The sequence below is a fragment of the Nanorana parkeri genome, unplaced genomic scaffold, assembly GCF_000935625.1.
Source record: "Nanorana parkeri isolate BGI_ZX_2015 unplaced genomic scaffold, ASM93562v1 scaffold29, whole genome shotgun sequence".
Lineage (NCBI taxonomy): Eukaryota > Metazoa > Chordata > Amphibia > Anura > Dicroglossidae > Nanorana > Nanorana parkeri.
In genome coordinates this window covers 722,594-735,521 of record NW_017306297.1, presented here as the reverse complement: position 1 = coordinate 735,521, position 12,928 = coordinate 722,594, and the positions used below count along the sequence as shown (strand labels likewise).

Genomic DNA, 12,928 nt, shown 5'->3' with positions numbered 1-12,928 from the left:
GCCGCCGGACAATAGGAAACTATTGGGCGGAGCTAGCTGTCACTGCTAGCTCTGCACAATCGTTTTCTATTAACTTTTTTCTACTTTTTTCACTCTTTTTCTGTTCTGCTCGGTGCCTCTGAGGGACCGAGCAGAACAGCCGAGCCAACGGCATTCGGCTATTCTCTCACTGCTGTTCAGGATCTTTCAGAATAGCCCGAACAGCAGTGTGAAGCCTGCCGGAGGTTCGGCTCAGCCGATCCAGATGTTGGATCGGCTGAGTCGAACTCCTTCTGCACTTGGGGTCAGCCGAACATGCTGAGCATGTTCGGCTAATCCGAAGCCACACGAAGCAAGCCGATGTACGGCTGATTTCAGCCAATGTACGGCTGAAATCAGCCGTACCAGCCTGAAGTGAATAGCCGAACAGTGTTCGGCTCACTTCACTTATGATCGGTCATTCACTCGGCTGCCCTCAGCAGCTTTGTGAATAGACCCCTTTGTCTTTTACGTTATTGAGGATATTGTGTTACCTTCCCTGTGTCCAGCATGGGTATACTACAGGGAGATTTTTCTCCAATGCCTGGATATGGTAAGGCCCATCGGGGTTTAACTCTCTACCACTGCTCCTTTTAGCCTGATTCCCTTTTCGTTTTTTCCAGGAGGTCCTAAAAGACAATCTCTGGCTTCCAGACCCACTATTTCTAGTGGATTAAACAGATTATTATACAGGCCTGTGAGCTGGTGAAATAAAGTGCCTCCTTTTCCCATTAAAGCCCATTCCAGTAGAGCAGTAATTGCTTTGTTTTTTTCATCAGGCCCCCCTGTATCTTAGATCTGTCAGGCTTGCTAGTTTACTATTGGCTATTGCAAATTGAAATAGCCAATAGTAATGTCCCAATCCTTTTCAATGGGACAATTCTTTTTTTTTTCTATTCTGACACCGCGTGTCAGAATAAAGAAAAAAAGACACATCAGTGCTTCTCTCCTTGGCGGCCGGGAGCGGGAGGCTCCCAGAGCGCCCGGGAGAGATTTTGTGTCCTTTTTTCTTTTACAGCAGCAGAGCCGCCGGACAATAGGAAACTATTGGGCGGAGCTAGCTGCCACTGCTAGCTCCGCACAATCGTTTTCTATTAACTATTGCTATTGTTCTCTTGTTGGACTGTTTGCTACAAAAGAGCAGGTGTGAGGTGGGAGAGATACAGCCTCAAGGGGGCTGGCCTTCAGTTTTGTATGTGCCTAGTGCTCCTTTCTCCTGTAGGCAGCAGTATAACCTCCAGCTTGCTTATAGTGCATTTCCACTTTTGCAGCCAAATTGGGGATAACACCTAATTTATGTTTGTTATATGTCTCTATTCACATAGCATAACTTATAGCATACATATTTAAAAATTGCTGCTTACATTTTAAGTGCTTTTTACTTACATTACAATCCTACCTAGCATCCCCCTAGTTAATGCTAAGGAGAGGGCTGGGAAAGTTATGTTTAAACTAACTAATTTAAACACTGTCTATCTTAACAAAGGGTTAATGACTTTAGAAGTATTGTATGTTAATAAGAAGCTCAGTCTGTCCCTCAGTATGTCCCTCAGTTTGTCCCTCAGTTTGTCCCTCAATTTGTCCCTCAGTTTGTCCCTCAGTTTGTCCCTCAGTTTGTCCCTCTACTTTTACTTTCAAGCTGGTCAAAGGGCTTCACCAAAGAAACACCTAAAAGATAAGAAATATATTTTGATTTAATTATTTTAAGTATGCTGTGTGAAAAGGAGCACATAACAAACACATAGTGGGTTTTTCTCAAATTTGACTGCAAAAATGAAAATACACTTTGATCATCATCAAGTTGTGCCCCTCAAATGACTGAGAAAAAAAGTTACATTTCATACAAAACTCCTTTTTTTTATTTTATTTTTTTATTTAAATACAGAAAAAGGAACTACTTGGGACCCGGCATTATCTCATGCAAGATGTGGCCATAACCATCACAGTCATATTAACATGTAAGTACCCTACATGTTTTCCTGTTCTACTTGTTGATATCTGATATGTTCTTTTTACCTTATGTAAATACATAAGCCAAACTATAAATTAGCTTGCAAAATACCATTGAAAACAGATCAGTTTTATCATACTTAATAATAATTATACAGAGAAAACAAATGTATTATCATTTGAAAATTACTGTTATCTTAAATATTATCTTTGCATGCAAAGATAAGCTAGTTTCATTTTCTCCTTGATTACAGATGATTGAATCAATTAGCCCTGTTTAGGGTTCAGTCTGCACTGACTAGGCTCAAGACAGATATACAATAAATTATCTTTAGGCAGTTTTACCCCAAAACATTCTGTAGACTTCCTGCCTTGCATGTCCTCCCATTCTCCCTTTCTGTCTTCCCACCCTTTTATACAACTTCAGATACATTTATAAACAAGCTGACCATTTTCCAGGTACACTTGGAGTTGCATACGTCTTTCAGTGCTACATACAAGGTTACTCACAACCCTTACCATTAGTCAGTGTGCATTTGCAAACTTTATAATCTTCAGTACATCGACTGTGCATTGTAGTGTTCTGTATTGTAACTATGATTCATTTATCACTTTTATAACTCATTGCCATAAAGTCACAAACTTCCACTGTGCATTTCTAATAGTGACAGTTCTGTGGTTCCAAGCTGGCAAGTCAGCTGTTGCCATAAACGCAGACAGGTCAATTTTAAGTCCTGTTACTACTTATGTGTCTATAGTGCTTGGAGTGCTTGGTACTTAGACTCTTAATTCAATGATCACATCTTGGGGAGATCTCCAAATGCTTGGCACTGTTCATCTTAAAACTCATGTACAATGACCCAAAGAAAACTGATTATTTATGCAATTTAAACATTTCCATATAGTACCAGTAATACACCCTTGCATAATTTAGAATTGTGAAAACTAATCTTAACTTTACTGATAACAGATGACAGGTTACATAAAATAGCAGTCTCAAGGTCTCACGCTAAGGATCCATCAACCTACGCAGGGGTCGTCCACCCTTTTCAAATTTTCAATATTTGATGAAATGTGACTTGGGTGCTAGCTGGCGTGCAGGTTTAAAAAGTCTTTGGCCACAGGCCACAGACATGTAATATTTCCATTACATGTAGATTCGGGTGACTTAAACCCCTAGCTGACCACTTCTATCTCTTGTGTACTCTGGTTAAATAATCCCCCCCCAGCATGACAAAAGCATTCTTTAAGCTATGAACATGCATGTAGGATCAACAACTGGGTTTAACAGATGTTCAGCAAAGGAATCCACTTACAGTAGATAAGCTTTTAGCTTAGAACTAATTGTATGCAAAACACTGAAAAGTGATAAATGTTTTGCATTATTGCTTTAAAATGTTTTGTAATTCTTTAACAGGCACATTTCATATTACTTTACCTAAAGCCGTGTGACTATAATAATATATTTTAATATATTGCTATTTTTTTTAAAGTGAGTTTAACTGGCCCAGCACCTAAACTGGCTCCATACAGACCATCTGGACAGCTAATGTCACCACCTCTCTTACTGTCAATGATTCTGCATTTCATATTCACCGTGATTGTGCAGACAGTTGCTTTCACAGTGGTTCAACAGCAGCCTTGGTATGATGAGCATGATGTCTTCAGGTAATTCTGTCTCAGAACACAATTTGCAAAATTCTTGTTAATAAATATGATAAATTGGATTAGAGCTTGCATTCTTCCTTTATATTAAAAATAATAACTGCATTTTGCAGTCTGCTGACTTTTAATCGGTTCCTTGCCCCACGAAATCACAGTATTTCCTTAAAATAATGAAAAAAACGTAACCATTCACACAGTGCTACAAACTTGTGCACATGAAATTGCCTTCTAACTGCTGAATGCCATAATGATCCTTTTATTGGTGCAATGATGAGGATAGAAAAAGCATTGTCCATTAAGTGTCAGAGATGTGAGTTTAGTTACTATCTCTACTACCATGACATGAGAACCTTTATTTGTCAAATTACCCTGATGTTGTCTGCACACAATGTTAGTACTGTTCTCCTCTGAAATAAGAGTATTTTTAAAGAATCTATGACCTATTATTTAAATAAAAATGCATTCAAGTACCTTACCTATTAACAAAAATGTATCTTATTTGTTTATTACTCAGCTGTAGATCCTCAAATCATCTCTGAATTGGTGCTGACACTGTCCTTCCTTCTGGAGGGGGGCTACTTTTGTTCCCCATGGTCCCTGTGCATGTTGTAAAGTAGCCACCGCTCCAAGCTCACTCCTGTGATGGACTATGATCTCACATTTGGTTTACTAATTTGTATTAAGATTGTAGTCCATCATGGGAACGAACTTGGAGCGGTGGCTAATTTACAACATACACAGGGACCATGGGGAACAAAAGTAGACACACGTTTTTAGTTAATAGTTTGGGTACGTGAATGCATTTTTAAGATTTAATTTCTGAATTTACTATCACTTTATAGTATAAAGGTGAGGGGATGTGTCCTATCAGACAGTTGTTAGCAGAACGGGTTTCTCCATTGGAATATTTCCCCTCGCTTCTCTTTTCTGTGATAGCTCAAACATTTTTGTTTGCCCATCATTTTCTGTATCAGGGACAAAAGTACCCAGGACACATAGAAAGGGTGACCAACCCAAGTGGGAGCACAAAGACAGAAAATAAAATCAAGACAATGGATCTAACCCTTTCTCATTCTGTTTAAAACTAATACAAAAAGTCAAGCAGTAACTCTAGCATGGTACATTGTATCTGCATGATAACACTGCAGTATTCACCTCCCCTGTTTTATATTGTAAAACAGAGCTCAGGTTTGACAACAGATTTTATAAATGTTCTTGTCATCTCAGCATAAAACAACTCCATTTTATATAATGCTTATGAAATGTATCAAATCCAAACTAAACATGTTTTGCTATAAACTGAAGATTTGCTGCTATTCAGAAACAGTGAAGCTGGACACCGTTATCATTTTTACTTTTTAATTCCTTTATTGCAGTGGATGTCTTCCCTTAAATCACAGTGCTCAAAATATCACAATAAGTGAAGAACTTCTAGTTAATCGAAATTTTAATACAACTACTTTGTGGTTTGTAAGTGGGATCAATCTTATTATTGTGGAATTTGTATTCTGCAAAGGAAGGCCTTTCAGAAAGCCAATATATACTAACTGTGAGTACTATCTTCTTTCTTGATTGATTTTTATGAGAACCATGAAATAGAAAAAAACTATTATATTGTCTTTTAAAAAGACATCTGAACATCATTTCTCAACCTGCTAAAAGTCCTATGTAAAACATTCTGACTGCTTCTTCTTTGGCTGCTGACCACTAAACACAGCCTCAGTACTTTTTGCCAAAGACTGACCTTCCAGTGGAGCCAGCTAATCAGTGCTTCTGACAGGGTGCATGTATCCTGCTGTTGTAGAGGGTTATAAAATGAGTTAGCAGTAGGTTAGGTGTTAGGTCTACTTTACTTTTGCAAGCAGTTCCTGACTTTAACAATCCTCAGCACAATGGCTTGTGCAGTGGGAACTTTAATCTAAATTCCATTTTGGACAGAGCAGATCAAAAGTACTGGTCTCATGCCAATGTTCGGGATACAATCAGCATGGTTCCTAAACATAAGTATAAGATTATAGTGATGTCATGGGTTTGTTTATAAAACGAACCTCTTGAGCTGTAATTGTGCCTTGCACAGAGAGAGATACAATGACAACTGCGGTCAGCAGGCTACAGCTGTAAGAGTGTTATACACACACTGAAAAAAAATAAAAAAGTAAAGTTAAAAATATTGTAAGCTGGAAAGTATAAATTGCATTTTAGAAAAAAAAATCCAATGTATAAATTATATATTGACCAGTGAACAATGTTTAATATAAAATATAAGGTAATTTATTAAAATAATGTATTTATTTAAAACCTTACATGCCCCTAATCACTTAAGGACTGGAATGTTACACCCCCTTTCTGACAAGGGCATTTTTCTGTTTCATTGCTGACATTTGATTTGATTGACAATCGCTTGGTCAAGCAACACTGTACCCAAATGATATCATAATTTTTTGAGATGGATAACATTTTCTTTTGGTGATAATAAATAACCATTTTTAAAATATTTTTACTAAATAAAGTAAAAAATCTAAAAGTTAAAAACATCTTTCCTAAAGTTTCAAGTGTAAAAAAAATAAGTGTCATAACAATATTAACCTCCATAATGACCCTTTTTTTGGAAAATGGACAACCTAAGGGGATCTAATTGTTTGCCACAATTCTATGTAAATAAAAAAACATGCTGGCATTGAGTTGGTTAAAGAATAAATTAAGGTGCCCTAATAATTTGCCCATTGAGGCCAAGTTCAAGTCTTCCATTATTGGAGGAAGAAAGTTAAAAAGATAAAACGTTAGAAGCTTGAATAACATTGTGTGCAATGGCTAGATGTCATGGATAAACCCAATACACTTGAAATACCCCATACAAATCCCACTATTATTGGTGGCCAATGGCATTTGAAACCACATAACACCATCATTAGTGGTCAGTGGGACTTTAACCCCCCAACAATCTCACAATATTGGAGGTCAATATGTGTGTGCGTGTGTGTGTGGAGCATGCACACTCAAGAATGGGAGAGGTATATGCACCCATCACAGAAGGGGTGATGTCTCTTCTATTATACTGGCTAGGCGCAAGGTGGTTAAACAATCTGGTAAATATTTAGGTGACACAAAAATGCTAAATTATGTCTGGAAATTTAGACTTTACTGACGTCTAGATGTGTAAAGTCAGAAGTAAATAATGTTTAACCTTATAATATAGACTTTAGCACAAATAAGACGTTATAACTTATCTTATATATAAGTTACAAGACTCGACGGAATGAAACGCAATCTAAGCTTTGCTTGGCGTACCATGAGGGTTTTGAATATTAAAATGGAAATGTAATCAGCTGCAATTATTTTAGTATTTATAAAATAGGTATTTGTTATTATTATTATTTAATAAATAATTAATATACTTTACATCACACTACAGAGTATACAGATCTTAAACTTTATGAGAGTTTCAATCCCAAAAAAAGGTTTAATAAGAGTTTACTCAAAAACACCACAAAAATACAAAAGTAAAAAGAAAGAAGTACAATTTTCCAAAACAATGACCATTAAAGTCATTAAAGTCGAAACACGAAATAACGGATATTCCGAAACGAAACGGATTTCCCCCTCCCCGCTCCGATCCGCCAGCGCTGACTGGTGGCGGGTACAGCTGGCTCTGCCTCTAGATAGGCAGAGCCAGCTGTCAGTCACGCAGCTGGGCGGATCCCGGCATAATTGTCGGGATCCGCTTCAGCTGCGGCGTCTCAGTATACAGCGATCAGCAGCTTGCGGTATACTGCAGCGTTTCAGTATACCGCGAGCTACAGCTCGCGGGAATACTGAGCCTAGGGTGACGGGAGGATGCTAGTTTGTGTCCTCCCGTTACCCTAAGGAGAACTATGGGGAAAAGCCTTAACCCCATAGTTCTCCTTTAAAGAATGATTTTACATCAAATTAGAAATGTAAGCTTATTTTCAGATATTGTTTTTTTTTATAAACTGTATGCTAGCTAAGTACTAGTATTACTACTAATGATAAGAATTGTAAGTTCTAGAGAACAGAAGTCAGTTTTCCTGTCTTTCATTTGCAGATATCTTTACTATATTGCTTCTTGCACAACTGGCTGCCTATTTTTTTGTCTACTTTGCTGATATTGAATCAGTTTACCGTATTATGGAGGTAAGTCTGCCGCACAAATAGACATATTCATGTCACAAGAAACATCTGAGCTTGCAAAGCATAATGTGATTTATATGATTTTGAGTCCACACAAAGCTGACTTTTTTTTTTTTTTTTATCAACCCTGGCTGATTAATTGGCCAGATTTCTATACTTGAGTTTCTATTGTTTGTGAGCCTGCTGAAAACATGCCAAGGTGGTCACTCTTACCTGTTAAATTTTGCAAATATGATACATTTTCAAGATCATGGCAGGAAAGAGTGATAATCCCCTTATTGATATAGACTTAGATATTTCAACCAGCAATTTTCATTAGTGGGGTGGCTAGGAAAAAAAACAAACTCCAGAGGGTGAATCCCACCCATGACTGTTTGGGTGAACTGATGGTCAGCTCATTCAAAACCAGTATTTCAGTTTTGGTAGATATTGGAGAATAAAGCTTAAAGGAGAACTGTGAGGTGAGTGCTTTTCATTCACCTCATAGTTCTAGCCGACCTGTGACAATGAGACTGTCACAGGTCGGCTCAGTAGATCGGGAAGTGAGCGAACACATACCGGCGTTCGCTCACTTATCGATCCTGTCACGGCTCTCTGCCATGACAGGGGAGGGGCTGGATTCCCCCTGCCACGCTCAGATCCTCCAGCGTTGACTGGCGGATCGGGCGGGGGAGGGGGCGGGTACAGCTGGCTCTGCCTCTAGATAGGCAGAGCCAGCTGTTACTCATGCAGCTGGGCGGATCCAGACATAATTGTCGTGATCCGCTTCAGCTGCGGCGTCTCAGTATACCGCGAGCTGTAGCTCGCGGTATACTGTGGCGTCTCAGTATACCGCGAGCTGTAGCTCGCGGTATACTGAGCTTAGGGTGACGGGAGGATGCTAGTTTGTGTACCCCCGTTACCCTAAGGAGAACTATGGGGAAAAGACTCGACATAGTTCCCCTTAAATTAAATAGCTCTTAGGAATGCTGGTGGTGAGACATCCTGCGCTTGACCTCTTAGGTTTGCCCACTTGCCCACCCTTTACATGCGACTCCCATGTTCTCTGTATGAATTACTGGGAGGAGCCTCTATTTTTTAGGAAAAAAGAGTATAACACCTTAGTAGCTGGGCACAGAGCCAAGACCTGTGGTAGCAAGATCATGCCAGTGGAACCCCCAAAAGATATGTGATTTACCTCTAAAAATGAAATAAGGCCTAGATAAACTGAAACTTTTAACAACTAATGCATGTAAATTGTATGTTGTAGGGAATGCTAGTTCCAGAATGGTATATGCAAAATGAGTAGCACAACGCTAAAGGCAAAATATGTGATTTTCATAAGTATGTGGGGCTGATTTGCTAAAGAAGTAGAGCATGTTCACCTTGCAATTTTTACTTTGCAAATGTGTTCATGTGGAAAACTTACTGCAATTTTCTATCCAACAAACAGCTTTGTGTAAAAATGTAATCTCATGTATAAGTAAAAGTATACATTTTTTCACATTACTTTCATTTACAGTAATACCTTGGTTTATGTTCATAATTCGTTCCGGAAGCATGCTTGTAATCCAAAGCGCTTGTATATCAAAGCGAATTTCCCCATAGGAAATAATGGAAATTCAGATGATTCATTCCACAACCCAAAAATATTCATATAAAACGTATTACAATAATGTACTGTAATATAATACTGTACAAAATATAAAGAAAAATAAATCAATTACCGGTAACTTTGTGGCTGGTGTGAGGGAGACAAGAGAGAGGAGGATTATTGTGTAGGACGAATTTCACTATCACTAACGGAATCACTGCTATCTCTTGGCTCAATGGAATCTTTTTCATTTTGTGAAACCTTAACAAGGAATATATCCAATGTGACGTTGCATTGTCGTTAAACATATTCATCACTTGCACTGCTACAGCCTTATTCGGGTGGTGCTTTTCTACAAAATTTTGCTCCTTGCAAGACATTGCTTGTACATCAAGGCAAATTTTTCAGAAATGTTTGCTTGTCTTGCAAAACACTCTCAAACCAAGTTACTTGTAAACCAAGGTATTTCTGTACCTATGATTTTTTTCTCAACTTGAACACATCTTCCTCCTGATTTCTCATTAACAAAGTACTTTTGCCCACAGAATTTTATTTCTCTGTAAACCCTAGTGCATAAAAATCCCAGGATGTCAGCAGTTTTTTTCAAATGCTGCTAGTACCACATCTAGCACCAACAAGTGTTCCATTGTTGAAAATGATTAAAGCCCAACTCGGTACAACAAAGAAAACTCCTATGCCTTCTTTCCATGCTAGTCCCTGGGCTAAAAAAAAAACATTTTAAGCTAGCTTTTATACTTGCCTTAAGTCACAGTCATGTGCTCATCCAGCGCAGAGTCTTTAATCTGTTTACTTCCTGCTGTCCAATGGAGGGGTCTTCTAAGGACCAGAAAACTTCTAACATTGGCAAAGAGAGGGAATCCAGGGGCGAGAATTATTGGAATAGTGGAAGTAGCATTATCGAGGAACCTGGATGCGGGGGACTCGGGGGAGCATATAAAGATAAACATATGTAAGATAATCAAAACACCTGGCAGCATGGGTTATAGGGAAGTGAGAGAAAGGGATGGGAGGAAGACAATTTTTTTTAAATAGGAGTTGGGCTTTAATCATGCACCTTTCCCTTCCTAATGGAAATAAACTGTGCATATATGAAGTTGAATACAAGGGGACCCAAAATACACCCATATAAATGCACTGCTCTCCAATGTAATTATATTATTCCTTTTATTTCAGTAACCTATAGTGACCATTATTTTTATATGTATGATTAAAATTAACTGATATCTGTGTTACAGTTTGTTGGATGTTGCAAAACTTTCCTCTAGTTCAGCATTAGCTCTTAGGTAAATAAGGTTGTTTAGGATGTATTTTAGTAATGTTTCTCTTAATTATTGCTCTATTCCCACACAGCTTGTCTGTACACCGTATTACTGGAGATGGAACATGGTTATTATGGTGGCTGTGCTTTTGGTCGTTTCATACCTTGTTGAGGTAATATGTAAATCTTCACATTATGTTTCACATTTAGGGCTCTTAAGATTTTCACATACAGATGTAAAAGCTGGCATGAAGGTTCTATTTGGTCACATTCTTCTGCAGTCAAGGATGACATTAAAAACAGTCTAAATTGCGAAAGTAATGAGGATAATATTGTTTACTCTACACACCCCAACATTTCAATTTTTATGTATGGCACTAACATGTTTTACCCATTTGATTCAATGAGCTGTCAATAGGAATTGCTGCTTCTAACATTTTTGGAATCCTATTTACTTTTGTCTATTAGCAGACAGTATAATTTTGTTTTTATCACATATTATTTATTTCCTTGAGATATTGCCATTGTATTAACTGTTTAAATATGTCAGGTAATAGCACACTTTCATTTAATGTACAAACTAAAAATGAAGCTTTAAAGACCAATTTGGGACTGCTGTGTAGCTTTAAAGACCGATTTGGGACTGCTGTATATTTTGACTTGGTGCTTGTGAAATAGCCCAATTAAAGGAGAACTATGAGGTGAGTGCTTTTCACTCACCTCATAGTTCTAGCCAACCTGTGACAATGAGACTGTCACAGGTCGGCTCAGTAGATGGGGAAGTGTGCGAACACATACCGGCATTCGCTCACTTCTCGATCCTGTCACAGCTCTCTGCCGTGACAGGAGTGGCTGGATTCCCCCCTCCCCGCTCCGATCCTCCAGCGCTGACTGGCAGAATGGACGGGGGAGAGGGCGGGTACAGCTGGCTCTGCCTCTAGATAGGCAGAGCCAGCTGTCACTCATGCAGCTGGGTGGATCCCGGCACATGCGAGCAGGTGGCATGGGATCCCCCAGGGCATGGAATCTAAAGGCCAGCCGTTGTTCCACCAGGGACCCCCTCATGGAAGTTTGGACTTAGCTGCGTGCTGACCCCAGGTCACGACCCCAGGTTCACCCTGCTCGCGAGGAGAGTACTTGAAAACACTGTGCAGGCAGGGATGGATAATTGGAGCAAAAGGAGATCCAGATAACGAGCCAAAGGTCAGGGCGGGCAGCAGACAATCTTAAACAGGAGGACAAGCAGAGTCGGTACACGAGAGATCAAAGCACAGGTAAAACAGTTCAGCAAGAATTGCACAGAAGGGGCTCAGGAACAGGTGTTGCTCATGCAACGAGAAGCTGGTCTGAGAGAGATTTAAATAGGGAGACAGATAGGAGGCAGGACAGGAAGTAGCAGGGAAGAAGGGTAAATTGACCCTTAGGTGAAGTGAGCGACACCCATAGCCACTAACACAGTGCAGCAAGAGGAGAGCACATGCTAGTGGAATCACAGGTGCCAGCAGATCCGCAGCAGCAAACAGTTAAAACAAATGCAAAGCAGAGAACACCATGCTGATAAAGAAAAAAAACATTGCTGTCTCTGTTTTAATTGTAGATAAATCTCCTCACTTTATGTACTAGTGTCACCTGTTACAGGTAGGCCTCACCCAAAAAAAGGGCAAATATAACCCCTATGCTGGTGCCTTTTTGGTCAAGGTAGCCTATTGTAGGCAGGGGGTGTATCTTGGCTGGCCTCCAGACTGTGGAAGGTGCCTGCATAGTTCTGATGAAAATGGCAATAAGAAAAGCTGGCAGTAGCATCAGAGATTCATTTTCTGCTCCTGGTTGGGATAAGTGACTACTAAACAGCAATGTCAGTGAACCCTCCTTTCATTGATTATCAATGTAAGAGTGCACAACACAGACTATTAATGTAAGGAGGCCCTTTAATGAAGACCACAAAAAACCTATGTAAGTGGGTCTGTTTGCTACTTACCACATTTCTTAAGGGGCAGGTCACCCACTGACCAACAATAAGTAATCAATGTAAGATGTCCAGTTCAATGAAGACAGCTCTCTGGTATATGGGGTATGCCTGAGGGTCCCCAGAAAAGTATAAGCAAAGTGCAAAAGGATGAGAGTGCCACACTCAGTAAAAAGTCAGAAGACAAAGCCAATGTATTTCACGGGTTTAAGGTTTCCCTTTCATCAGGACCTTAAGCTGGCTGTAATAGATACATACAGATATATAGATATATATATATATATAGATATATATATACTGGAAACACAATTGTAAGGCAATGCATGTT

At 39.2% G+C, this 12,928-nt stretch overlaps 1 protein-coding gene across 1 annotated transcript in view; it reads left to right on the top strand.

The window, feature by feature from the left end:
- LOC108796110 (probable cation-transporting ATPase 13A4) overlaps window positions 1-12,928 on the top strand; it is a 72,498-nt gene that overhangs the window by 57,723 nt on the left and 1,847 nt on the right. The window contains exons 25-29 of the mRNA XM_018567528.1: window positions 1,904-1,976; window positions 3,462-3,636; window positions 5,010-5,182; window positions 7,697-7,785; window positions 10,727-10,807. Coding sequence (XP_018423030.1) covers window positions 1,904-1,976; window positions 3,462-3,636; window positions 5,010-5,182; window positions 7,697-7,785; window positions 10,727-10,807 — 591 coding nt within the window. The remainder of the gene's footprint in view (window positions 1-1,903; window positions 1,977-3,461; window positions 3,637-5,009; window positions 5,183-7,696; window positions 7,786-10,726; window positions 10,808-12,928) is intronic.